We start from the raw sequence: 26,986 nt of genomic DNA on the forward strand, positions 1-26,986 counted from the left end.
AACCGAAAAACAACAACATTTCCTTGACTAAATGATATAGTCACAATTATTAAACCAGTGCTGTTTAAATGATCAAAATCGGTCTATCAATGAATTCTCTCAATTGAATTAAAATATAAACTGCTGGGATGACCGTATTTTATCTCTCTGATACTGTTATCACTCAATTAAATAACGTTTGAATTCGTTTAAAACGTTATATAAACATAATAATCTAACTCCTGATTTCACTGCAAAACAGAAGAGGGCAGTATATGCACAAGGCTTCCGTAGAAAACAAGAAAAGATAAAGGAGTTGCCTTTTGCCTTTACGTTTTTATAATACAATGACATATTGTTTAGAAATAGTTTATAAAATGAAATATACGCATATATACCGCGAAAAAATAAATGTTAAATTCCCAAGTACGTTATTATGTGACGTCGAGCCGAGGAGGAACGTCAGTTACTTCGTACGTCACAGTCACGTGGTAACATTTGAAATTGAACCTCGAATGCACAACAGACACACACACCTCTGCTGTCAGTGTTTAATGCTAGCAAACTTCGCCGAAACAGATATATTTGATGATTTTCGGAGGTACAGTCATGATTTTTGCAACTTGTAAATGTATACGACTCGCAAATATAATGTTTTGTTGATTTGAAAATGATTTGTTAGTGTCTGTCGCTGTGAGGCCAGCTGTCATGAATACCAACCCATCCTACTCGTGTTATATACATAATAATTTTAGTATTCCGATTACAAATAACCTTCGTTGCATATGCTAACGTTACTGTGTTTATTATATCACAGGAAACATCGCACAGGATAGATGGCTTTAGGGTTTGAGCAATCAAAACGCATGAAGATGGATGAACTTTCGTCTCACATTTGGAGGTAAGTTAAGCAATGAAAGATCCACTTGTTCGTGATGTTTTTATTGTAACTTAAGTGATTTTTAATGAGTGTTGTTTTGTTTTGGGTCGTTTGTCACACACACACACACACACACACACACACACACACACACACACACACACACACACACACACACACACACACACGGCTCATTGTGGTGAAGTCTACATCGTTGTAGTCTAACCTGCCGAAACCAAATAAGATTAAGAATAAGTTTATATTAAATAATTTTTAATCATGAGTATTTTATATTATATCTAAATAATTGTGTTCACGGCTCCTATTTTGAATTCCTTTATTAACAAATAACATTTTAATTTACAACAGCATGCTTTTATTTATTTTTTGCACAGAAGTCAAAGGGCTTATTTATACAGTATTCATGTTAAACGTTCTTCTATTATTTATTTATTTATTATAAATATTACTACTTGTTTCAGAATGTTCAAAGAACATTTAAAATAGAGGTCGACCGATAGTGGATTTTACCGATAACCGATCTATCGATTAAAAAATATTTATGTATTAACTATGTACTAATGTATTAACTAAGACACGACTTTAAAATGTAAAAATGTATTAGTGAATATTGAAATCAACAAATTAACAATACGTTTATTAACCAAAGTTAATGTTACAAGTGTTAATGTTAATGTAAAGTGTTAGCCTACTAGCCTATGTCATATAAATCCAAACATTAATGCTTAAAAAATGTCCACCTTTATAACTACACAAGGGCCAGAGCGTTGGAATCAGACACGTGTGTGTATACTGTATACTCTCACACTTTATTTGCTTCTATTTTAGAACACTTGATGATTATCTAATCAAAATATGTTAGAGTGACGATAAACACAAAACTAAATCGACCTCATGATTTGTCTGTATGTTTCAGTCGGCATGTCAATACTCATTGCTTTCTCATGTCACTAGCTCTATATATCTTCCTGCTCAACGGATGCATTAAAGCGATCAGCTGGCGTGTTTTTGAGGTATTAATTGTTAGCGTCTTCTCAGCTTCGATGGCAAACGCGCTGTTCTTACTCTGCTAGTGCAAGATCTAGTCAACAAATTAATAACTTTATAATGATATGAAAACACGTACGGTAGTGTACTGTATATTATACCGTTTCATTCTCCGGTTTAAATCCTCATCTGAAGTGTCCCGCTTTGTGCGGCGTCAAAACAAACTCCACGAGGCGCCAGTGATGGTTTTTATTTTGCCTCTTCCAGTTATCGGTGCCGATTAATCGGCAAAACTGATCGATCGGTCGACCTCTAATTCAAACGTAGCATATTGCAAAATGTTAAACGGAATGTTCCTTTAAAGTCCCCCTGTAGTCAATCATCTTATCCCTTAAAACTCATCTTTGAAAACCAAAATGACATATTTAAAAGTTTTTCCTTGAAAGAAATGCCTTAACATATTGAATGTAACTCGACACCCTTGCCTCATTTAGTATGCGCTGTTCTATGAATATGCAAATAAGCCCCGCCTCCACTCACTCACCCAACTCAGAGATCCACAGGTTGACGATCACACGTTGATCTGATTGGTTCTATGAATATGCAAATGAGCCCCGCCTCCACTCACTCCCTCAGCTCAGAGATCCACTGGTTGACGATCACACGTTGATCTGATTGGTTACAAGGTAGTTTGTGACGTCAGAAACACCAGCGATTTCAAAGCGTGTTTTTGAGACTGTCTTTGGTTCACTGCAGTTTTAAGGAGGAAATACTCAGCAATGGTGTCGACTTATGAATTTACACATGGTTTGTCTTAAAGCAGATTAAAAACACCACATAGACACATAAACAACATTAAAAGCTGGTGTTTCACCACAGGGGGGCTTTAATGTTTGCATAACCAAGAAAAAAACTTTCAGAGAACATTCCGAAAAAAAAAAACGTTTTTATAACTTAAAGGGAATGTTAGCAAAATGTTCTTAGAAAATTTTGTTGTTGTTGTTGGACTGTAACTAGTACTTCGGTTCATCCCATATATTGTTCTGTGACTGTTTTATTTTAACTTGTGTAATCGTGAGACTTCGCGTTTCCACCACAGCGCTCCGGCGGAGACTGCGCTCCCGTCCCAGAGGATCCCGACTCCAGAAGAACAGGCTTCCCAGCAGGAGGATCACGTGCAGGTCATGTACTGCAAAGACCAGGTGTACCAGGGGGACGCGGAGTTCAGCCTGGAAGAGCTCCGTGCGCAGCGCTACTACAGGGCTCTGGGCGGTACGTGTGTTTTACAGCATGTCTGATGTTCGGTGTGTTTGAGGCGGCCTTTAATCAAGTGTGGAATCAGAAATGCTTTAACTGAACCCATGCGCTGCGTCTGAAGTCGAATAGAGGATGTGCGGGAACACACTCGCTCAGCCGGACTGAGTGGCGGAAGAGCTGCTGGCGGAACAGGAGAAACTGAAAACACCAGTAAAACGAACGATTATCAGTTTAAACTAAAGGTTGGATTCGATATAGAGTTCCTTACAACTCACCACAGATCCAGTGATCATGGATACTGACATGCAGCAGGAATCCTGTTTCCTGACATTTATATGATCCTGATTTCGACGCCAGGGAAATGCATAAAGCAAATTTGCCTGAGAACGCTTTAAATATAAATACAGTATAGGTCTAAATCCAGGTGATCACTTATATTAATGTAATATATATCATCATATTCTCCAGCCCTAAAACAGTCCAGTGTTTATTTAAAAATGTTTGAGTTGAGTTGACAATACAATATATAACAATTAGGGCTGTGCGATATTCTGTATGTCGTCCACGATAATACCGTAATTGTTTTTTTTAATGATATGCAATATGACATTATCGAGTATATCCCTCACAAAAACACACCCAGAGCACGCACGCATGCTGGTTGCACACATGAGAGTGTGTGTGTGTGTGTGTGTTAAATGTGTCTATATAGTTTTGTAAAAAAAAAAAAATCAGTATTAGATATTACTAAATTAAGGGTAACTAAACCCCCGGCCAGTGCCTGACTCCACCCACTGGCAATATTTGAAAAATGCTGGAAAAGTGGGCAGTAGGCAAGGGCGTGGTTAGCGTGTTCCCTCTGAGTCACCTGCCACCGCAAACATCCAATAGGAAAATTCACCTGCAGTAGCCACTGTTCAACCTGAAGAGGGCAGCACTCAGACGTTTTTACACCATATATTGTACAATTAAAACACTTTAAACCCAAATGTCAAAAAAATTACTTGAATCAATGAGCAGCACTAATAAAGCCCCAGTCTTACAGATCATTACCTAAAAAAAGTTGTTTTAGGGTTTAGTTACCCTTTAAGTCAAACTAAATTTCAATGAGAAATGTAGCTTTAGCTATTAGCTGAAATCAAATACGTTTAAGACTTATATATATATAATCTCATTTGAATTAGTGTTTATTTTATTTCAAGGAACACGTGTCTTTTATGGTTTTAGTTAACTATAATAAGCCTTGATTAGACCGTATAGCATTTTAATTTGATTTTACATTTTTACCTGTGCAGAAAAGGCCTCACACATCAAAAAAGTAAAGCAGGAACTGCAGCTTCAGATCGAGCAGAAGCAGAGACTCATTCAGCAGAGGATCAGCACAGCTCCACAGCAGGTACAGCCTTACACTCAATACCTGACCACATATGAGGGACAGGAAATGATGAAAGAACTTGAAGTTTCAGGTGAAGATCCCTTTAAAGGGGACCGATTATGCAAATTCACTTTTGCATGCTGTTTGGACATAAATGTGTGTTGGCAGTGTGTGTACACAACCAGCCAATAGTGATAAAAATCCACTCACTCCTTTTTTATTAATCCCCATAAATCATCAGCAGTGTCTCCCAACGACCTGTCTTCAGAATGCGGCTTTAGTGACGTCACTAAATTCACAGGCCCCGCCCACGAGTGTTGACAGACACTGCGGTTTAGCATAGCCCCGCCCTGATCGAGTTCACAGCGAGTTGTACACATCCGCCATTGCTGCACTGATGTCTCCCAGCGTTGTAGGTGTTGTGTGGCTGGATGTATTAATCCACACAGCTCGCTCTATTTACTCCCGAAATCTGAGGCTGCCGCTGAAGACGAGGTGGAATTATTTAGTTTTCAAAGAAAATGCTCCCTCAACTCTACCGAAATTCGTTTATGTACTTACGCACTTCTTATAACTTACTGTGTTTACTCAGCTCTCACGGTGATTTTCTGGAGTAAAACTGACGCTTCATCTTTTGTGTGATGTACAATAAACTTTATTAAACTCAGTATATGTTTGATCATCATTCGGACCTGGTCCGAAACAGCAGACTTGTAGGCTATTAATAATGGATACATACAAGCAGATGACAAATACGTTATAACCGTAATTAAACTAAACTATACCTGTTCCATCTCTATACAGCACTCTGACTCTGTAGGCATTATTGTCCGACTCCGGGTCGAAATGAACGCCGTTACTGAGAGTTTCTGATATTATCATCATTCCGTGAGATGAAATTGTCCTGAGACTGAGCATGAGCTCATGAAGCTCCGCCCCCTGTGCCGGCAGCAGCAGCTCATTTGCATTTAAAGGGATACACACTAAAACACACGCGTTTTTCTGAGCACCAAAAAGTGACAATTTAAACATGCTGTAAAAAATTATCTGTTGGGTATTTTGTAGGGCTGATCCGAATACCATTTTTTGAGCTTCAAAGCTTCGGTAGTAATGAACGTAGAATATTCAAAGCTTCGGAGAGAGGGGGCTGAACATATTCTTCTCTCTAATAAAGGCAGGAATCTCTATGTGTCTGTATGTCCGTTTGCATTTTTATTATTCTGAGAACCGTTCATCCAATCGACTTCACAAGGGAGTGCAGTGTCGCATTTGGTGCAATATAGATGGACACGTGAGACGCGACACATTCAGAATTAATAAACTTTTAGTAAACTACAGAACAGCGTGAGTGGGAAGCGGCGCGCCTCACATGGTTATATGCTCCGAGAATGGACACTGCACTAGTGATATAAAACACACACACACAGGTCTGTAAAATTAAGCAATACTTTTAAGGTAGTCTAATATTTTTCTGACTAACAAATTACTGACACAGTAAAGGGTAGATTTAAATAAAGAAAAACTAAATTTAAATAAAGAAAAACTAAATTTAAATAAAGAAAAACGTAATTTAAATGAAGAAAAAACGAAATTTAAGTAAAGAAAAACGAAATTTAAATAAAGAAAAAATGAAATTTAAATAAAGAAAAAATGAAATTTAAATAAAGAAAAACGAAATTTAAATAAAGACAAACGAAATTTAAATAAAGAAAAAACGAAATTTAAATAAAGAAAAACGAAATTTAAATAAAGAAAAACGAAATTAAGTTGAATTAAAAATTAGATTAATTTAGATTGATAATAACGGGTAAAAAGGCTAATACATTTTGTTTCTATTATTCTATTTTCCACAATGTTAAAGCAACACAGCTTAGCCCAAAACACAAGCTCAGGCATGCACTTCTGTCCAAACTCCGCTGTTCTGCGCTCTAGCCAGAGAACACTCCCGTTGCTGGAACACTAAAGGCGTCGGTTCTATTTCTAGCATGCACGTGTTTCCCGCGTGGCTCGAGCCGCACCTTAGACGCGTGTCTCACGCAGGCAGTGTGCAAACTCCAACCTGGTAACATGGGAGCCGAAATAAAAACGAACATGCCACGCAGCCAGTGTGTCGCCGGCCTTATTCAAGCGCGTATGAGAACCGTTTCGCGGGGGAACCCAGGTGTGCAAAAAAAACTAAAAACAGAAACGAATATTCGAATGTCAAATTTTCAAATCGATTACCAACCCACTGAACGAATATTCGAATATTCGGGTCCAGCCCTAGTATTTTGAGCTAAAAATTCACACACACACTCTGGGGACATCAGAGACTTATTTTACATCTTGTGAAAAGGGGCATAATAGGTCCCCTTTAAAGGGATAGTTCACCCAAAAATGAAAATTAGCCCATGATTTACTCTCCCTCAACTCATCCTAGGTGTGACATTATTCTTTAAGACGAATACAGAGTTAAATTGCAAAATGTCCTGGCTCTTCCAAGCTTTATAATGGCAGTGAATGGCCATATATTTTTTGAAGTCCACCAAAGTGCATCTGTCCATCATAAAAGTGCATCTGTCCATCATAAGTGCTCCACGGGCTCTGTGGGGTTAATAAAGGCCTTCTGAAGTGAAGCGATGCGTTTGTGTAAAGAAAATATCCACATTTAAAACTTAATCGACTAAAATAACTATCTTCCGGCAGACGGCCGTATACTTTGATGGACTTCAAAACATAAACAGCCATTCACTGCCGTTATAAAGCTGGGAAGAGCCAGGGCATTTATTAATATAACTAAATAACTAATATGACTGTGTTCATCATACATCACAATATCTTACACCTAGGATGACTTCAGGGTGAGTAAATCATGGGCTAATTTTCATTTTTGGGTGAACTATCCCTTTAAACACATGTTTTGCATTTTTAAGAGGAGCTTTCAGACACACACCAGCATAAGTCTGGCTCCTGTTTTAACAGTGTGATTTTAATTCTTGGTCTAGATCGTCGAGGAGGAGGCCGGCTCTTCTTCTGCTGGTGCGTCTGAACCTGCCGCCTCTGTTGTGAAACGAGCTCCGTTCGTCATTTACAGCGATCAGGAAGAAGGGCATGAGGTTCAGAGGTCAGATCTTATAATGCTTTAAGAAAGACCTTTTTTTAAAATCCCAATGGAAAAAATCCTCCTGGAACCGACTGAGTTGATTTGTGTTGGGATGAGTTGTGTTGGGATGAGTTGTGTTGGGATGAGTTGTGTTGGGATGAGTTGTGTTGGGATGAGTTGTGTTGGGATGAGTTGTGTTGGGATGAGTTGTGTTGGGATGAGTTGTGTTGGGATGAGTTGTGTTGTGTTGGGTTGAGTTGTGTTGGGTTGAGTTGTGTTGGGATGAGTTGGGTTGTGTTGTTGAGTTGGGTTGAGTTGGGTTGAGTTGGGTTGAGTTGTGTTGAGTTGTGTTGTCTTGGGTTGAGTTGGGTTGTGTTGTTGAGTTGGGTTGTGTTGTTGAGTTGGGTTGAGTTGAGTTGGGTTGGGTTGGGTTGTGTCGAGTTGTGTTGTGTTGTTGAGTTGAGTTGTGTTGAGTTGTTGAGTTGTGTTGTGTTGGGTTTTTGAGTTGTGTTGAGTTGTGTTGGGTTGAGTTGTGTTGGTTTGGGTTGTGTTGGGTTGTGTTGAGTTGGATTGTGTTGAGTTGGGTTGAGTTGGATTGTGTTGAGTTGGGTTATGTTGTTGAGTTGTGTTGTGTTGGGTTTAGGGCTGCAACTAACGATTATTTTGATAATCGATTAATCGGACGATTATTTTTTCGATTAATCGATTAATCGGATAGGTTTTTTTTTAAATTCAATTTGATTTTTGTTTATAACTAAATAAAACCCTAAATCAGGTTATTTATGTGTAAAAGTGTACTTTAAAAAGTGCAAAAGCCACACATTGGCCCTCATTTATCAAAAGTGCGTACACCAAATTTCCAGCGTACACCTGGCGTACACCCAAAACCACGGTGACTTTGAGATTTATCAATATGAACGTTGGCGTATGGCACGCTCAAATCCTACGCCAGCTCAGGAGGTGGTGTACGCACGTGTTGAGTGCGGGAATGCGCAGAAAAAACAATTCCTAACACCACAAAACGCACTGACAAACTAAAAGATATGATTATGACCCACTGTAAAAAAACAACAACATAGTAATTATAAACTTAAGTGTTTATTTTTGTGCAACATGGACTTCAATGTTTAATTTGTGTGATTTTACCAAAGCATTTGATTTGTAGGCATATGTATTCCTTCAGTTGCGAGCCTGTGCGCTTTACCTGACATTTCAAGCCTTGTTTATACTTTCGCCTGGCTCCGCAGCGCGAGTCTCCGCAGACTGCGCGCGCACCTCCCCAAACGGACGAGGCGTTTATACTCGACGCGCTCGCCGTTGTACTATTCTTTGAAACGATGGTTAGGCCAGGGTTAGGCCCGGCAGGTGTGCACGGACTAGGTTCAGTAATGAAAGGCTTTCAATGACCAAAAAAATAATTCAGACTGACAAAATAATAAAAATGACATTCTTCTTCTTTTAAATAATAATAATAATAATAATAATACAAATAATAATAATAACGACATTCTTCTTCTAAATAACAATAAGCGTCATTAATAATAAAAATCTAGAAATCAATTTTGTTTCTTTCCACTTCCCTGGTTTCGCTTTCTCTTTCTCAAAGAAGTTTCTCTTTTTTGCCGTCTTCCGTGTGTCCATGGCGTAAAATGAGGGCGTGGGGGGAGCGGAGACTTGAATATATAGGGGCGTGTTATTCTAATGACGCTCGTTTTCAGCTGCGGCATTTATCAAGGGCAGGTATTGCGTACACCTGGATTTCAAAGGTACGCACAGCTTCATAAATCAGGCGATGAGAGGAGTGTAAGCATAATCTTACGGCAATATATACGCCCATTCACTTTGTAAACCCCATTTAATTTAACCTATTTCTGCGGTAGCGCTATTTTAATCCATCACTTATGTTGCGAGCGAACTGATTGCGCAACCTGATGCTCGATACAAAATAGATCTAGTGTGACTGTCCCGAAGTTAGTAAACAAAGCTGTTTACACAGTAGCATTGAATTCAACTAGACTATACCATTTTCACATCTTCATATAATGAGAATATACAGTTTTTGCTTGCCGTGCTGATGTTTCTCTCCGATTACTCTCTGCCATTTCGCGTGACTGCGTTGTCATGAAAGTGACGTCATCAGCAACGCTCCCCGTGACGTGAGCAGACCAACTAATCGACAATGACATTCGTTGACAACGATTTTCATAATCGATTATTATCGATTTTATCGATTAGTTGTTGCAGCCCTAGTTGGGTTGAGTTGGGTTGTGTTGAGTTGGGTTGTGTTGTTGAGTTGTGTTGGGTTGTTGAGTTGTGTTGCGTTGGGTTGAGTTGTGTTGAGTTGTGTTGGGTTGAGTTGGGTTGTGTTGGGTTGTGTTGAGTTGGATTGTGTTGAGTTGGGTTGAGTTGGATTGGGTTGGGTTGGGTTGGGTTGGGTTGGGTTGGGTTGGGTTGTGTTGTTGAGTTGTGTTGGGATGTTGAGTTGTGTTGGGATGTTGAGTTGTGTTGGGTTGAGTTGTGTTGGCTTGGGTTGTGTTGAGTTGGATTGTGTTGAGTTGGGTTATGTTGTTGGGTTGAGTTGTGTTGGGTTGAGTTGTGTTGGGTTGAGTTGTGTTGGGTTGAGTTGTGTTGGGTTGAGTTGTGTTGGGTTGAGTTGTGTTGGGTTGAGTTGTGTTGGGTTGAGTTGTGTTGGGTTGAGTTGTGTTGGGTTGAGTTGTGTTGAGTTGTGTTGGGTTGAGTTGAGTTGGGTTGTGTTGTGCTGGGTTGAGTTGTGTTTAGGGATGTAAACGGTTAATCGATTATCGATTAATTGTCGACAAGAATTTACTCGATTAAATAAAATTATTGTCGGTTAATTGAACATTGCGAACGTGCACGAGATTCTCGCGGGCGGCGAGAGACCCGACACAAACTTGAGGCGGCAAAAAAGAAACCAAACATGAGGCGGTCAAAACGGAGGGGAATGTGGGAGCATTTCAGAAACAGAGCTGCCAGCCCTCACGCATCACACCACACATCCATTATCTCATGCACAGAAAAATCGCGAAGCTAGACAGAGGCGGGGTGCATTTCCCGAAAGCATCGTTGGCCAACTATGGTCGCAAGTTCATCGCAATGTCCACTGAACTCTATTGGTAACGACGGAACTTGCGACCATAGTTGGCCAACGATGCTTTCGGGAAACGCACCCCAGGTTAGCTATGATATATAAAAACTCAGCTCTCAGATTCTGTCAATTTTATTACGAAATTCAAACAATAAATACCGTTTTGGCGCTTGTAAATGTTATGTGACAGATCCCATAGCGCACGTGAACCGATCATCTCAAACGCTACTAGCTAATAGTAAAAAAATAACACGAACACTGTTGAAAGATACAGTACAACTTACCGAAATGTATATTTCTCATACATAATATCGATCAATCAGTGTTTTTCATCAGCGTGAATAGGTCAATAACATAGCTGGAGAACAATTATCTCACATTTACCTCAGGAAAGCCATTTAATGAACATAATATAGGCTATAGCACGTAGTTGGCAAGAAAAGAAATAGCTATAGAGAGTATTTTGCTAAATATGTGTTCTATATTACATATTTATTATATTTTTACTTGTATCATTAAATAAAGTTATTATAATAAAAAACGCATCATATTTAATTATTTTTAACCTTAAATAATAGCTTCTACCAGCTGATAGGGCTTTCTGTATGTTTACAGCATTAGGTGAGTTGTTTTTTTTTCTTGAGAAAAATTAATGTCTATCTTGTGTAGCCTACCTAATATTTATCCAAACGAGTCAATATTAAATAAAATCACAATACTGGTAATTGAATTGAAATAATAAAAAAGCGTAGCTTACCAGAAATTGTACCATGTAAACATTGTAACATGTTGTCACTAAACCTAATAAAATTCAGTTTAGTTACTAAAATGTTAGTGACAATCACAATACACTTATTGTGATGCAATTTTTTTTTTACAATTATTTTTAAATTTTTTTTATGTATTTTAATTTTCTGTGCATAATTTATTTTGTTAAACTACATAAATTCCATTATCTGTACCGTATCCCAACTGTTACAATAAAACATCAGTTGAGCAATATAACATGCATTTTTATTCAGTATAAGCAATATTTTGCTTTTTATGTTAAAGACACTATTGATACCGTGAGAAATTTACATTCTCAGGAAAATAGCCGCTTATCAATTAATCGTTAATCGATCGATAAGGTCAATCAACTAATGATTAATGAATTAATCGATAATTTGCATCCCTAGTTGTGTTGTATTGAGTTGTGTTGGGTTGTGTTGTTGTGTTGGGTTGTTGGGTTGAGTTGTGTTGTGTTGAGTTGGGTTGAGTTGTGTTGGGTTGTGTTGTTGAGTTGAGTTGTGTTGTTGGGTTGAGTTGTATTGAGTTGAGTTCTGTTGAGTTGTGTTGAGTTGTGTTGTGTTGGGTTGAGTTGGGTTGGGTTGGGTTGTGTTGGGTTGTGTTGTTGAGTTGGGTTGTGTTGTGTTGGGTTGAGTTGTGTTGTATTGAGTTGTGTTGTTGTTAGGCCTGTCGCGATAGTCGATAAGTCGATTAATCGCACGATAAAAAAAATGAGCTCGATAATTTTTCCGGCCGCGATAATTCCATTTGCATGCTTGTTTGTTTTCCTCGTCTCTCTCTCTCTACCAAAGAGACTGGATGACCACTCTCGCTCGGTTCTTTAGCGTATAGGAGGAGTGAACCCTCTTGTTGTCAGTTGCATGGTCTTTGTGTGGGAAGGCGGCGCTTGTCAGTCACATGGTCTTTGTATGGGAAAGCGCCGGCGGCCGCGGGACTGTTTGCGGCTACTGCCGGGAGAGAGAGAAGACGCTAGTTGTGAGTTGCGACAGCGAGCCCAATCACATGAAAATGCATATCTATACCACAAATGTTATTTCTCGTGCCATTTATATGCCAAAAATAGTTTTTGCGTGCATATGATACACTCTTTATGGCGTGTAATACGCACGCACTCCTCACCCCTAATCCTAACCAAGTATTTTCAGTGCGTAGCATGCACGCAATAAAGTGCGTCTCTGTCTTCCCGACAGTACACAATCACTTGACAAAGTAACAGGAGTAACAGTGCAAAATTTGGGTGATATGGCTTGTTGAGGCTTTTTTTATTTGTTTACAAAGGTCCTAACTGTCAGTTTTGCCTGTTATGGAATGTATCACTATTTAATAATGTCTAAAGCCTAATATTTAATATTTTTTGAAGTGCAATTTTGTTTCATTTTTTTTTTATTAACAGACATTTATTTTGTTAACAGACACTAAGAGTCCATTGCTTTCATTGTTTTTGGTTGTTTTGTTCATTTTTTTGGATATTTAAAATGTTTTCCGTTTTCAATGTTTAATATTCTTTAGAAATAAAAGTTTATAGATCGTTGAAAAGGTGTACCTGCATTATTATGCCATTATAATTATATTAAATGAAAATGGTCTCAGTATGACAATATTATCGTTTATCGCGATAATTTCTTGGACAATTTATCGTCCAGCAAAATTTGTTATCGTGACAGGCCTAGTTGTTGTGTTGTGTTGTGTTGTGTTGTGTTGTGTTGTGATGAGTTGGGTTGAGTTGTGTTGGGTTGGGTTGTGTTGTTGAGTTGAGTTGTGTTGTTGGGTTGTGTTGTATTGAGTTGAGTTGTGTTGGGTTGTGTTGTTGAGTTGGGTTGTGTTGTGTTGGGTTGTGTTGAGTTGTGTTGGGTTGTGTTGTTGAGTTGAGTTGAGTTGGTTTGTGTTGAGTTGTGTTGTTGTGTTGTGTTGTGTTGAGTTGTGTTGGGTTGTGTTGGGTTGTTGAGTTGAGTTGTGTTGTTGGGTTGTGTTGTATTGAGTTGAGTTGTGTTGAGTTGTGTTGTGTTGGGTTGAGTTGGGTTGTGTTGTGTTGTTGAGTTGGGTTGTGTTGTGTTGTGTTGGGTTGAGTTGTGTTGTATTGAGTTGTGTTGTTGTGTTGGGTTGTGTTGGGTTGTGTTGTGTTGGGTTGTTGGGTTGAGTTGTGTTGTGATGAGTTGGGTTGAGTTGTGTTGGGTTGGGTTGTGTTGTTGAGTTGTGTTGTTGGGTTGTATTGAGTTGTGTTGAGTTGTGTTGGGTTGTGTTGTTGAGTTGTGTTGTTGAGTTGAGTTGAGTTGAGTTGGTTTGTGTTGTGTTGTGTTGTGTTGTGTTGGGTTGGGTTGTTGGGTTGTGTTTTATTGAGTTGAGTTTAGTTGGGTTGTGTTGGGTTGAGTTGTGTTGTTGGGTTGTATTGAGTTTGGTTGAGTTAAGTTGGGTTGAGTTGTGTTGTGTTGTGTTGTGTTGTGTTGTGTTGAGTTGGGTTGGGTTGAGTTGTGTTGGGTTGAGTTGGGTTGAGTTGTGTTGTATTGTGTTGAGTTGTGTTGGGTTGTGTTGGGTTGTGTTGTTGAGTTGGGTTGTGTTGGGTTGTGTTGAGTTGTGTTGGGTTGTTGAGTTGGGTTGTGTTGTTGAGTTGTGTTGTGTTGGGTTGTGTTGGTTTGTGTTGAGTTGTGTTGTGTTGTGTTGTGTTGAGTTGTGTTTGAGGTATTTGCATTTAAATGTTTCTCTGGTATTTTTGCTGATGGTTTTTCTGTTGTGTTCAGGAGGAGTGCAGTGAGTCGGGAGGAGCACACGCATCAGAGTGAGTCTCTCCTGTCTGTAACACACTGTGTGTGTGTGTGTGTGTGTGTGTGTGTGTGTGTGTGTGTGTGTGTTCAGGTGAAATTCCTGTGCTAAACGTGTGTGTGTGTGTGTGTGTGTGTGTGTGTGTTCAGGTGGAAGTGACTCTCGACAGCAGAAAACGGCCACAGCAAAAGCATTCAGCTCTTCTGATGAGAACAGACAGACACACAGACCGTGAGGACACCAGCTGGCCTTTCTTTCTTTCTTTCTTTCTTTCTTTCTTTCTTTCTTTCTTTCTTTCTTTCTTTCTTTCTTTCTTTCTTTCTTTCTTTCTTTCTTTCTTTCTTTCTTTCTTTCTTTCTTTCTTTCTTTCTTTCTTCTAGTTCTATTGTTCTATTCATCGTTCTTTCTTATTTTATCGTTGATCTTTCTTGTATCGCTCTTTTATATTGTTCTTCCATTCTATCATTCTATCTTGTCATCTGTTTATCATTCTTTTTTATCGTTCGTTCTTTTTTTTATTGTTTATTATTTCTTTTTTATCTTTTTTCACTTCTATCGTTATTTTATCATTCCTTTTTATCATTCATTCTTTTTTGCATTCTGTCTTTATATTGTTTGTTCTTTCTTTAATTTTTTGTTCTTTCTTTCTTTCTTCAATCTCCTTTTTCCTCTCTCTTTCTAGTTCTTTTGTTTGTTCTTTTTGTCAGTCCCTTTTAGTTTTTTGTGTTTGTGTTTTATTCTTTCTTTTCCTTCCATGGCCGCTCTGTCCACTCTTTCATTTAATCAAGATGTTTTCTCTGCAATTTCAGATCATCTTCGGCAAACCGTGTGTCTCTGAAGATGCCGACCTCGAGTCTGAAAGTGCCGAAGTCAAGAGCAGAACCCTCCGCTGACAGAGTGAGATCAGCGTTCCTACAGGGATAGCTCACTTTAAAACGAACATTAGCCCATGATTTACTCTCCCTGAACTCATCCTGGGTGTATATGACATTCTTCTTTCAGACGAACACACTCAGAGTTATATTAATAAATGTCCTGACTCTTCCAAGCTTTATAATGGCAGTGAATCGCTACCAACAGATTGAAGCTCAAAAACGTGCATCTGTCATGGGCTAATGTTCTTTTTAAAGTGAACTACTCCTCTCAGTTTCTTCTCAGTGTTTGTGATTGAAGTGCTCCTGTCAGTAATCACGGTCATTAGCAGGACTCGTCCATCTCTCGCTGTGAGGAAGCCATCGTCAACGGCCACTGGAATAAGACTCTGTGCCGGAGTCCAGACGACACGTGTGAGTTTGCTCGTGCCACTCAACTCGCTTCAACTCCATTCGGTGGAGTGGAGAGGCAGAAACCCCCGGAGAACCCAGAGTCCACTAGAGCACCGAGCTCGGCCATGAGCCCTGAGGAGAACAAGCTCAGGTACTCCAGGGTTTGGACAGGTGCTTGAAGTGCTTGAATTTGAGTTTTTGAAATTTAACCTTCTGGGGTCGACAAACGCGCCGGCGCGTTTTGCTGGATTTTCGTCACATTGTAGCACTATAAACTTAAATTACTCCGTCATTTATGGTCATACAGAAAAAAGAAATATAAAAAAAAGAATCTGTGATATTTCTACTTTTGTATGTGTCCACTTACAATCAAAACGTTGTGCTTTTGTAAAATAAAGAAAATAAACAGGGTGTGCGTTCTGCCTCTCTGTCGCAGCACGTCTATAAACTGAAACAAAACTCAGCGAATACTTGTCACACATTTATGAGCCATATACCTTTATAAACATTTAAGTGTGTACTTTTAAATGATCGGATTCAAACTGAAAACAAATATTCTCTGTTTAAGTAATTTGTATAAAACCAACAAGATTTCCAGCTTCTCAAACGCTTGCTCATTATTTTTAATTTGACCACGCCCACGCGCGCAAAAGATATTCACATGCAAATCTCCACATGGAACGCGAACGCGCTCGTTACCTCAAAAACAAAGCATGAAAAAACTTCACAAGTCTCTGCTTTTCGTCGAGTTTGAAAGACGCGCCGTGAGCTTACATTGGAATTACCTCAAAAGAAGAAGAACGATATTTGAAGACAAGAAAGATGTAAGGTAAGAAATTCTTACATATTAGTTTGTTATTGTTGCATAAATGTCACATTGCAGTTGAACTGTTGCTAGATATATGGTGAATATTATAATATTTAGACCCGTGTTTACTGTTACTGTGTTTGTGGATATCTGCTCAAACGTAGATATGTATATGGTAACCGTAATGTTTCATATTTTGGAACGCGATCGCGTTTGAAAAGCAGAACGCACCAAACATTATGGCTTCATGTTTTTACTATTATCTCATTTCATATCATCATAACGAATGGAAACATTTGAAGTAACATATGATAATCAATATATTTTTCTCTAGCTTAGTTGTTACTGAAATCTTTTGGAAGATTTATAGGCTGCTATGGTTATTGTTATTATTATTTTATGCAGCACTGCACATAGCCTATGCCTACAAGGCACAACAAACCTGGTGTTCATTATATTATATATTGTTGGAAACATTTGTGTGTGTGTGTGTATTCTGTGAATTTTAAAAATCAATTTTAACCAGAAAAATCTAAAATTTATTCCCAAAATCGTGCAGGCCTTTCTCTTGATATCAGTATGTTCACTTTTGTTTTTCAGGGCCCAGATGCCACTGAGGTCTTCAGTGAACATGAACATGGTAAAGTGAAAATCAAACACCTTGGAAATGAAAGGTATATACAAAGTTTTTAGGAATGGCACAAAGGTCTCTGTCTTTGGATCATTGTTTTCAATAAGTGCTTTTTTGTCATTTGTTTTGTATCTTTGGATTATGTTGTGTTGTAAATAAATCCAAACAATCAAAAAGCCATTCTTTTTTAAATCTCCTCATTTACAGTATTGTGCAAGGTTGCTCAGAATGACAGGGCCTGATAGCTCCTAATAGGGCCGTTAGGGGAGGGTCTTTGTCTTTCTCAGGTGTGAAAAGCTTACATATTAATGAGCTCCCGCATAGAGCTTTCTCACTCAAAACATGTCGTACAAATTTTAAATCAATATATTGTCTTATCTGAATGAGCAGTCAGGGTGATTTTCACATAGTTTTGGAGCAAATATTCTAGGCTACGTCATACAATTTTCAAAAGTCTTGTGAAGAAATAATCAGTAGGGGTTTCATGGCCTTATTTCAGTGAGATCTTTTTTTTTTTTTGTATTTTCACAAACCACGCATAAATGTCATTATACTACAAACTTTTACACACATGCTGCTGACATATTATTGTAGCAGAGTTTGTGCTGAATACAGTGTAATCAGACTTTAGCCATGAAAATGTCACAAGTAACAGAAATAAGCACAAATGTCAGAGCATGTCAGAACACCTCCAGGGCCCAGAAAACAGCTCAGACCCCAGAGGGCTAAGTCCTGAAAACCCTTGAAAACAGACATATTTAAGAAGAAGTACTTGAAAAGTGCATGAATTATTGAAAGACAAGATATGTAAAATTAATGTTTAATTTTATTGATAAAACAATCTTTTCACACAACTAACGCTGCAGCCCGTCTGATACATATAGTATATGGAGGCATTTCTCATGGCTATGAGTGCGATATTGCTCATAGAAAGCAATCATTGCTTTCATTCTTCAGCTCAATCATATATTCATGGAAATTGATTATCAGATTGAATAAGGAAAGCGATATCTTTGTCATTGCGTCCTTTCAATGGTTAAAGTTTCCACCGTCATTGCATGTGCTGCATTTTATTATTTGTAGCATTTTGTTTTATTAGTTTATTTTTCATCTATTTACGTTTTTATTTATTTAAAAGATGATAAAGATATTGTTTGATAAGTGTGATCTCAGTCCTTGAAAACCAAAAAAGTGTTTCATTTTACAGTATCTGTCAAACCCTGGGCACTCAAAGATGACGCATCAGCGTGTTCGTTCACTGCGTTCACTGCCATAGAACTGTCTGGAAATGTTCAGAATTGTCTTAAAAATGTCTTGAAATGAAAAAAAAAAAAATTGATGTAGAAACATTTTTCATAAATAATTACAAAGAAACTTCAAGTAACACTAGAAGGACCAGAACAGTATTTTCTTGTAAAACGTTCTCCAATAATCTATACTCAGTCCCTATACTGTAATAAACACATTTTTGCATTTCAGAAGTGGATGAAGTTAAGAAATCCACTATCAGACAATGACATTTATAAAACACTATAAGACGAGGGACATTTTTTTTTTATTTAAGAAAGTAAATACTAGGGGTGGATGAAATGGCCAAAATCTTATTTCACAATACGAGAATTTTTATTTCATGATAATGAGATACTACAGAAATTTAATGATCGTATTATCACGCAAATGCGGATCATATTTTCATGCTGTGATATAAACCACATGGCAAAATTAAAAAAATTTGTATAGTCGCCACAATATATATTAACATGATGCCCAGCCCACGTAAATACATGTCTTGCATTACATTTACATTTTTTACATTTATGCATTTTGCAGATGCTTTTATCCATAGTGACTTACATTGCATTGAAGGCACACATTTTCATCAGTTCATGCGTTCTGCAAATCAAACCCGTGAGCTTGTGTTGCTAGTGCGCCACACTGTTACATCTGATTTCATATTACTGTATTTTTAATGGCTAATTATGACTAATCTTGATTAGAATCTCACTCAGACTTTGGTTTGTCCATGCTTTGTGTTTACAGTCCTATCCTAGAGATCAGTCAGGACTTGGACGGCACTTCCTTCGCTAACTTTTCCCAAGATCCCATGAAACGCACTAATGACACGGAGATCAGCCGAGCTGTGGAGGGACTGGAGACTGTGCTGGAGAACGGTGGGAAATAAAGCTCACAGTTTAGAGTTTATATGGTCTCTTAGTGAAACGAGATCTGTTTTAGAGCTGCTCAATTAATTGTTAAAAGATCGCAATCGAAGGAAAAATCACCTTTGAAAGTAACTTGATGCTTCAAATAAAGATTGTATCATTACATCGTTACACCAGTAGGTGGAGACAAGAGACTGTTAAAACGTGTGAATCATTGAATCATTCACTCAAGAGATTCGCTCAAACACTTATTCATCCAGTAATGAAACAAGTGACATCTTTATGAGTGAGTCATTGAATCATTCATTCAAGATATTCGTTTAAAAACACTGATTCATCCAGTAATGAAGCAAGTGAAGTCTTTATGAGTGAGTCATTGAATCATTCACTCAAGATATTCGTTTAAAAACACTGATTCATCCAGTAATGAAGCAAGTGAAGTCTTTATGAGCGAGTCATTGAATCATTCACTCAAGAGATTCGTTTAAAAACACTGATTCATCCAGTAATGAAGCAAGTGAAGTCTTTATGAGCGAGTCATTGAATCATTCATTCAAGAGATTTGTTTAAAAACACTGATTCATCCAGTAATGAAACAAGTGAAGTCATTGAATCATTCACTCAAACCGATTTTTAAAAACAATTCAAGTCAAATATACATTTTTAAATAGACTGCAGCAATTAACATTTAGTCAGAAGAACCTATTAGTAAATTGCATGTTTTTTTTGTCTAATTATCTGTTCAGAATCATGGGAGAATCAATGATTCAAAAATTATTAAATTTATCCAGAATCCTCCATCTCTAGTCTATTGGGTTTTGTTTAGATCTTAAACAAACAAACAAATACATTTTAGGTCCGTTCTTGTGTGTATGTGTGTGTGTGTGTGTGTGTGTGTGTGTGTGTGTGTGTGTGTGTGTGTGTGTGTGTGTATGTGTCTGTATATATATACACAAGACTAAAAAATCTAATTTAAGACTTTTTAAGGATCCGCGGGAACCCTGTATATATATATATATATATATATATATATATATATATAAACACACACAAGAAAGAAACCTAAAATGTATTTTTGTTTTTGATATATATATATATATATATATATATATGAATGAATGATTCAATGACTCGTTCACAAAGGCGTCACTTGTTTCATTACTGGATCCCACGCACACACATCTTACATTATCTGGTCATTTTTCCCCCGCCCAAAATATGTTTTGTGATGTAACATGTTTGTATTTGTGCTCATAGTGTCAGTCACTGAACCAGAGGACGTCTGCGGTCCAGGGGTGAGGTCCAGGCTGTGTCAGCAAGCAGATGTGACGACCTTTTCCAGCTTCCACCGTAAAACTGAACTTCTTCCTGACACCAGCGGGGACTTAAATCTTGGTATATGGAAAACTCATGCACAGGTGCAGTGATATTGTCAAAATAATGTTTAATAGAATATTCCACACACTTCCAGACGGAGAGACGTTGGTTTACCGCGAGAAGAAGAAAGACTTCAGCGTTTACTCCTCCAGCGATGCCACCGTCCTTCTGAAGGTGCGACACTATATCAACACTCGACTGGCAGGGTAGTAGACTACTCAATGATGGCAAATGAGATTTACAGATAAACAGACACTTATTTATTTATTAATATATATTTAAAGTGCAATTTTAGTATTGTTTATATAGTATTATAGTATTTATTAAAGTCCTCCTGTAGTCAATCATTTTATCCCTTAAAACTCATCTTTGATCACCAAAATGACACATTTAAATGTTTTTTCCTTGAAAAAAGTCTTTATGCCTTAAAATATCGTTTAGTATACCCGGTTCTATGAATATGCAAATGAGCCCCGCCTCCACTCACTCACTCAGCTCAGAGATCCACTGGTTGATATATATATATTCACACTCTTGTATATTTATACTTTTTTGATATATTATGTTCGTGATAACCTTTAACTTTTAGATTTACACTGCTCTTCCTCTCTCTCTCTCTCTCTCTCTCTCTCTCTCTCTCTCTCTCTCTCTCTCTCTCTCTCTCTCTCTCTCTCTCTCTCTCTCTCTTCTCTCTTTCTCTCTCTCTCTCTCTCTCTCTCTCTCTCTCTAATTAATCGATTTGACAGCACTAATATATATATATATATATATATATATATATATATATATATATAAAACATTATATAAACACTAATTTCTTATATATTTATTTGTCATGTTTTTGTGACTAACTCTGATGTTTCCATATTTCCTCCTCCTGTACTGTACGCTTCCCTGTTTTCCCGGTTCAGCTGGACTCTTCCTCAGTGCCGTGGGATTTCTTCATCAGCTCGCAGCTCCGAGCTCGACTGTCACATGACCAGCAGGATCGTCTCGTCCAGATCTCCTGCTACGTGTTCGAGAACGGCTGCATGACTCTCTGGAGGATTCCTCACGGAGAGACCATTGAGGCACGTCTCGTCAATCCGTTTTTCTTTTCCTCGTAAACCTCCGCATGTACGGAAGCTTGTTTCCGCCACAGAATAAAACATTTTAAAAGATAATTCTGACTTTATATCTCACAATTCTGACTTTATATCTCGCAATTCTGACTATAACACGCAATTCTGACTTTATATCACACAATTCTGACTTTATATCTCGCAATTCTGACTTTATATCTCGCAATTCTGACTTTATATCTCACAATTCTGACTTTATATCACACAATTCTGACTTTATATCTCACAATTCTGACTTTATATCACACAATTCTGACTTTATATCTCGCAATTCTGACTTTATATCTCGCAATTCTGACTTTATATCTCACAATTCTGACTTTATATCTCGCAATTCTGACTTTATATCTCACAATTCTGACTTTATATCACACAATTCTGACTTTATATCTCACAATTCTGACTTTATATCTCGCAATTCTGACTTTATATCTCACAATTCTGACTTTATATCACACAATTCTGACTTTATATCTCACAATTCTGACTTTATATCACACAATTCTGACTTTATATCTCGCAATTCTGACTTTATATCTCGCAATTCTGACTATAACACGCAATTCTGACTTTATATCACACAATTCTGACTTTATATCTCACAATTCTGACTTTATATCTCACAATTCTGACTTTATATCTCACAATTCTGACTTTATATCACACAATTCTGACTTTATATCTCACAATTCTGACTTTATATCTCGCAATTCTGACTTTATATCTCACAATTCTGACTTTATATCACACAATTCTGACTTTATATCTCACAATTCTGACTTTATATCACACAATTCTGACTTTATATCTCGCAATTCTGACTATAACACGCAATTCTGACTTTATATCACACAATTCTGACTTTATATCTCACAATTCTGACTTTATATCTCGCAATTCTGACTTTATATCTCACAATTCTGACTTTATATCACACAATTCTGACTTTATATCTCACAATTCTGACTTTATATCTCACAATTCTGACTTTATATCTCGCAATTCTGACTATAACACGCAATTCTGACTTTATATCACACAATTCTGACTTTATAACACGCAATTCTGACTTTATATCTCACAATTCTGACTTTATATCACACAATTCTGACTTTATATCTCGCAATTCTGACTTTATAACACACAATTCTGACTATAACACGCAATTCTGACTTTATATCACACAATTCTGACTATAACACGCAATTCTGACTTTATATCTCACAATTCTGACTTTATATCACACAATTCTGACTTTATATCACACAATTCTGACTTTATATCTCACAATTCTGACTTTATAACACGCAATTCTGACTTTATATCACACAATTCTGACTTTATATCTCGCAATTCTGACTATAACACGCAATTCTGACTTTATATCTCACAATTCTGACTTTATAACACGCAATTCTGACTTTATATCTCACAATTCTGACTTTATATCTCGCAATTCTGACTTTATATCTCGCAATTCTGACTTTATATCACACAATTCTGACTTTATATCTCGCAATTCTGACTATAACACGCAATTCTGACTTTATATCTCACAATTCTGACTTTATATCACACAATTCTGACTTTATATCTCGCAATTCTGACTTTATATCTCGCAATTCTGACTTTATATCACACAATTCTGACTTTATATCTCACAATTCTGACTTTATAACACGCAATTCTGACTTTATATCTCACAATTCTGACTTTATATCTCGCAATTCTGACTTTATATCTCACAATTCTGACTTTATAACACGCAATTCTGACTTTATATCTCACAATTCTGACTTTATATCTCGCAATTCTGACTTTATATCTCACAATTCTGACTTTATATCACACAATTCTGACTTTATATCTCACAATTCTGACTTTATAACACGCAATTCTGACTTTATATCTCACAATTCTGACTTTATAACACGCAATTCTGACTTTATATCTCACAATTCTGACTTTATAACACGCAATTCTGACTTTATATCACACAATTCTGAGATGTAAACTCAATGAAACATTTCTGTTTTCATCTTTCCACCGTTAGGATCTCCTCGCTGAGCCCATTGCTAGAACGGATGTTTCACGCTTAGTCCTTCTGTTACTAGAGTTGGTGAAGCGGATTCATTCCTGTCAGGTGGTCCATGGAGGCCTGAAGCCAGAAAGCCTGTACTCTTACCGCAGGTACATGAGTAAAGCACATGCACACGCAAGCATACCTTTAGTATTGATACCCGTTTCCAAGCCGCTCTTCCTGTGTGTGTGGCCGCAGTGGCATCACAGCTCTAGATTTCTCAAACGCAGTGGATCTGCAGCTCCAGAGTGACGTGAAAACTGCACAAGACCTTCCGTCGGCACAGGAGTACATACAGCAGGGTCTCCTGCCAGCTTCTGCCTCGCCTTATCAGGTACATTCACACTCCTCTTTCCAAATATATCAACACTTTTGACTCTCAGTTTGTGTAAATCCACTTTGGGTTCAGGGTATTTTTTTTCCCCACATTAATTTGTACAATTATGTGGTTTTGCTTCATTAATACAGTGTATGCTTTTTTTTTTCTTGATTTACCCTGAAAGAATGGAAGTGAAATGTGACAACATGCCCCAAAGGTGACCATATGACAGATTAAAATGTTATCTGATCTAATCCCAAAAAATATACAAGACAAACTAAAATATTTTCTAAATAAAATACAATAAACTTTAGTCTTTATTCACCTTATTCTCATGGCTTCTCAATAGAATTCATGAGAGTATAGAATAGAATAGCATAGTTCTAATAGAGGCTCATTGTAACGCAGTGTGACAACATGCCCCGCCTGCACACCTGGGGTTTAAACCCGGCGAGATCAGCATTAAAGAGCCATATCAACTGTTAAATAACACACATAAGATTAAAATAATATCAGATTTGTCTAATTTTATATAAACACAAAAAACAGAGATGAAAAATGTACTTAAGAAATTTACTTTTGCTATAGTTAAATGTTCAGCGATATCTTCCAAAGATTTCTTTAATTTTGGTGCATTTCTTTTCTCTATATAGTGTTGATATGGCAACTAGTAAATACTGTAAGTTTTGTCATGCTGGGATGTGTGTAAAGTTTTAAACCATGTGTGTTTCAACTATGGCACAGCTGATTGGCTCTGCTGATCCTGCAGCCAATGGGATTGCTTGCTTAACATTTAAACAGTCGGGTTCAGTGTTAGCTTTCAGCTAGTCCTGCAGTGCTAACAGACTCTCTGAACCCCTCCCCCTCCCCAGCTCCACCTGCCTAGATCTGACACGGGATTTATGTGTGTCTGTTTATTAGAAATAATCAAGAAGAAGAACAAACATAATCTTTAAACCACTTAAGCTGACGGCTTATGGTTTAGGGTTTGCACCAGTTTGTTCATTTATCTAGCTAATCATTAATGAACAGACAAATGCATGAAATGTGTAAAAAGCACTAATTGTTGCTTATAATTTCTGTGATTATTTCTGCTCTTGCAACAGGTCGATCTGATTGGCCTTGCAGAAATCGTGCACACTCTGCTGTTTAACCGGCCAATGAGAGTAACGCAGGAGAACTCGGCCTGGAGTGTGGAGGAATCATCTGGATCTGACCAGAGGTGCGAGCAACGTTAACTATTAATATGGAGGAACACAAACATGTCCAGGTCATACTTTACCACTCGGACAAAAGAGAGCAGTGTGTGTGTGTGTGCGCGCGCATCTAAAATGTTGATTTATGATTTAAAAAAATGAAAGAATTTAAAATGTTACATCATCATAATGCAAAAACACAAATCTCATCACAACAAAAATATTTGGTAACGTTTTAAAATATGGTCCAATTACTTATTATTATTAATAATTTATATAGCATTAATAATGAGCAATACAATTGTTACAATACTTATTTAGTTAGTTAATAAAAATACAACTTTTCATTGATAGTTTGATGACATGTTTGATCAGGTCCATTAATAATAACAACAGTGATTATTAAAAAAAGAAACAGATACAACTCTATATTTTAATAATGCATAATGTTGCTCTTCTAAAGTGATTTATAAGTATTTTTCATTGTTAACTCATATTATCAAATAAAACCTTATCATAAAGTGTTACCAAATATTTAGAGTGACGTATTTGCACATCTTTATAATAACCCTTTAAGATATGCACATGAGAATCTGTGTTCTAGTTTAGTTTTACTGTATTCCAGTGTAGATGTTTGCCATAAGTGTGTTTGATTGGTCGTTTCCCTCAGCGCTCCTGTGAACTCCGTATGGAAGGACTTCTTCCACATGACTCTGAATCCTGAGCAGAAGTCTTCTCCACTGGTGTTGTCCGACCTCATCAGTCATGTGAGCGACAGCTTATGAATATTGGGTTTATTGTAAAATAAGGCTATGTTCTTTTCACTCCGTGTGAAAATGTGGAATTAATGTTATATATTGTTCTTTATACACGTTAATAAACTATTTTCATAATGTAGGCTTGGGTGTTTTTTTAATTCATAATAAAGAAAATCTCAGTGATTGAGGCATATTTTTTATATATATATATAAAATAGTGGCTTAAGATGCGATATGTTGTTTTATAGTGAATTAATGGTATATGACACTATATAAAACATTTTATACTAAAAGTATGAACCTTCCACTATTGTGACATGTTGTGATAAGTTGTGAACATGTACACCTGTGTTCAGTGGATCGCCGTTATTTGACTCATGCATTGAAAACCTGTAAATCAACATTCTAATCTTCACAATAGTGCATAGCTGATGCATTCTGGGTTTATAATCTCCTCTGAGTGAATCACCTTAGAGCATTTGTAATTATTCAGTTCATTCAAACTCTTTTCATATTTGCATTTTTTAATAACACTTTACATTAAGGTACACTATGTAACTTTTTTTGTTTGTTTAAAATTAACTGAATTTAAGTGAGTCAGTACACGTGTGTTTGTCTGACCCTGGTTCACTACGGTAAGCCTGTTATCTGTGTGTATTTTACACCGGTCAGGATGGTTTGAAGAAAAATGCCATAACTCAGTCAATAATGCGATATACGATACGATAATGCTTAAAGTGTGTAAAAAACGTATTACTTATTATTATGAATAAAATTATATAACCTTATTATTCATTCTTTTTGTGACAGTAAAAGATCCCTAAACTTCTGAACATCAGTGTTTTACTGTAGCGTAAGAAGTGTTACTGTAACATCAGTGTAAACCTCAGGGGTCAGGGGTCATCCTACATCAGGGTTATTAAACAACAGAAACTGAATAATCAAATGTAAAAATAAACTCTGCTTAGTTTTCACTGTATGAATTAAATATATATCCTGATTCTTATTAAAGCGACAGAAGTGATTCAGCCGAGAG

At 37.1% G+C, this 26,986-nt stretch overlaps 1 protein-coding gene across 3 annotated transcripts; it reads left to right on the forward strand.

Moving 5' to 3' along the window:
- Positions 1 to 39: 39 nt before the first annotated feature.
- Positions 40 to 26,090, forward strand: bub1ba (BUB1 mitotic checkpoint serine/threonine kinase Ba). 3 transcript variants are annotated; one of them, XM_081378369.1, is made up of 17 exons: positions 40 to 580; positions 797 to 880; positions 2,967 to 3,139; positions 4,420 to 4,520; positions 7,484 to 7,602; positions 14,212 to 14,249; positions 14,383 to 14,464; positions 15,043 to 15,130; positions 15,435 to 15,649; positions 18,978 to 19,108; positions 20,357 to 20,494; positions 20,571 to 20,650; positions 21,388 to 21,546; positions 23,651 to 23,787; positions 23,876 to 24,011; positions 25,103 to 25,218; positions 25,863 to 26,090. In XM_081378369.1, exons 2-17 carry the CDS (start codon positions 816 to 818, stop codon positions 25,975 to 25,977), a joined length of 1,893 nt encoding a protein of 630 aa, XP_081234495.1. In that variant the 5' UTR covers positions 40 to 580; positions 797 to 815; the 3' UTR covers positions 25,978 to 26,090. The 3 variants fall into 3 exon arrangements, with proteins under 3 accessions (XP_081234495.1, XP_081234496.1, XP_081234497.1); XM_081378370.1 differs by having other exon boundaries at positions 15,438 to 15,649; XM_081378371.1 differs by having other exon boundaries at positions 263 to 452; positions 15,438 to 15,649.
- The last annotated feature ends 896 nt before the right edge of the window (positions 26,091 to 26,986 follow it).

Source organism: Scardinius erythrophthalmus, assembly GCF_964197995.2.
Source record: "Scardinius erythrophthalmus genome assembly, chromosome: 11".
In the NCBI taxonomy this organism is placed as follows: Eukaryota; Metazoa; Chordata; class Actinopteri; order Cypriniformes; family Leuciscidae; genus Scardinius; species Scardinius erythrophthalmus.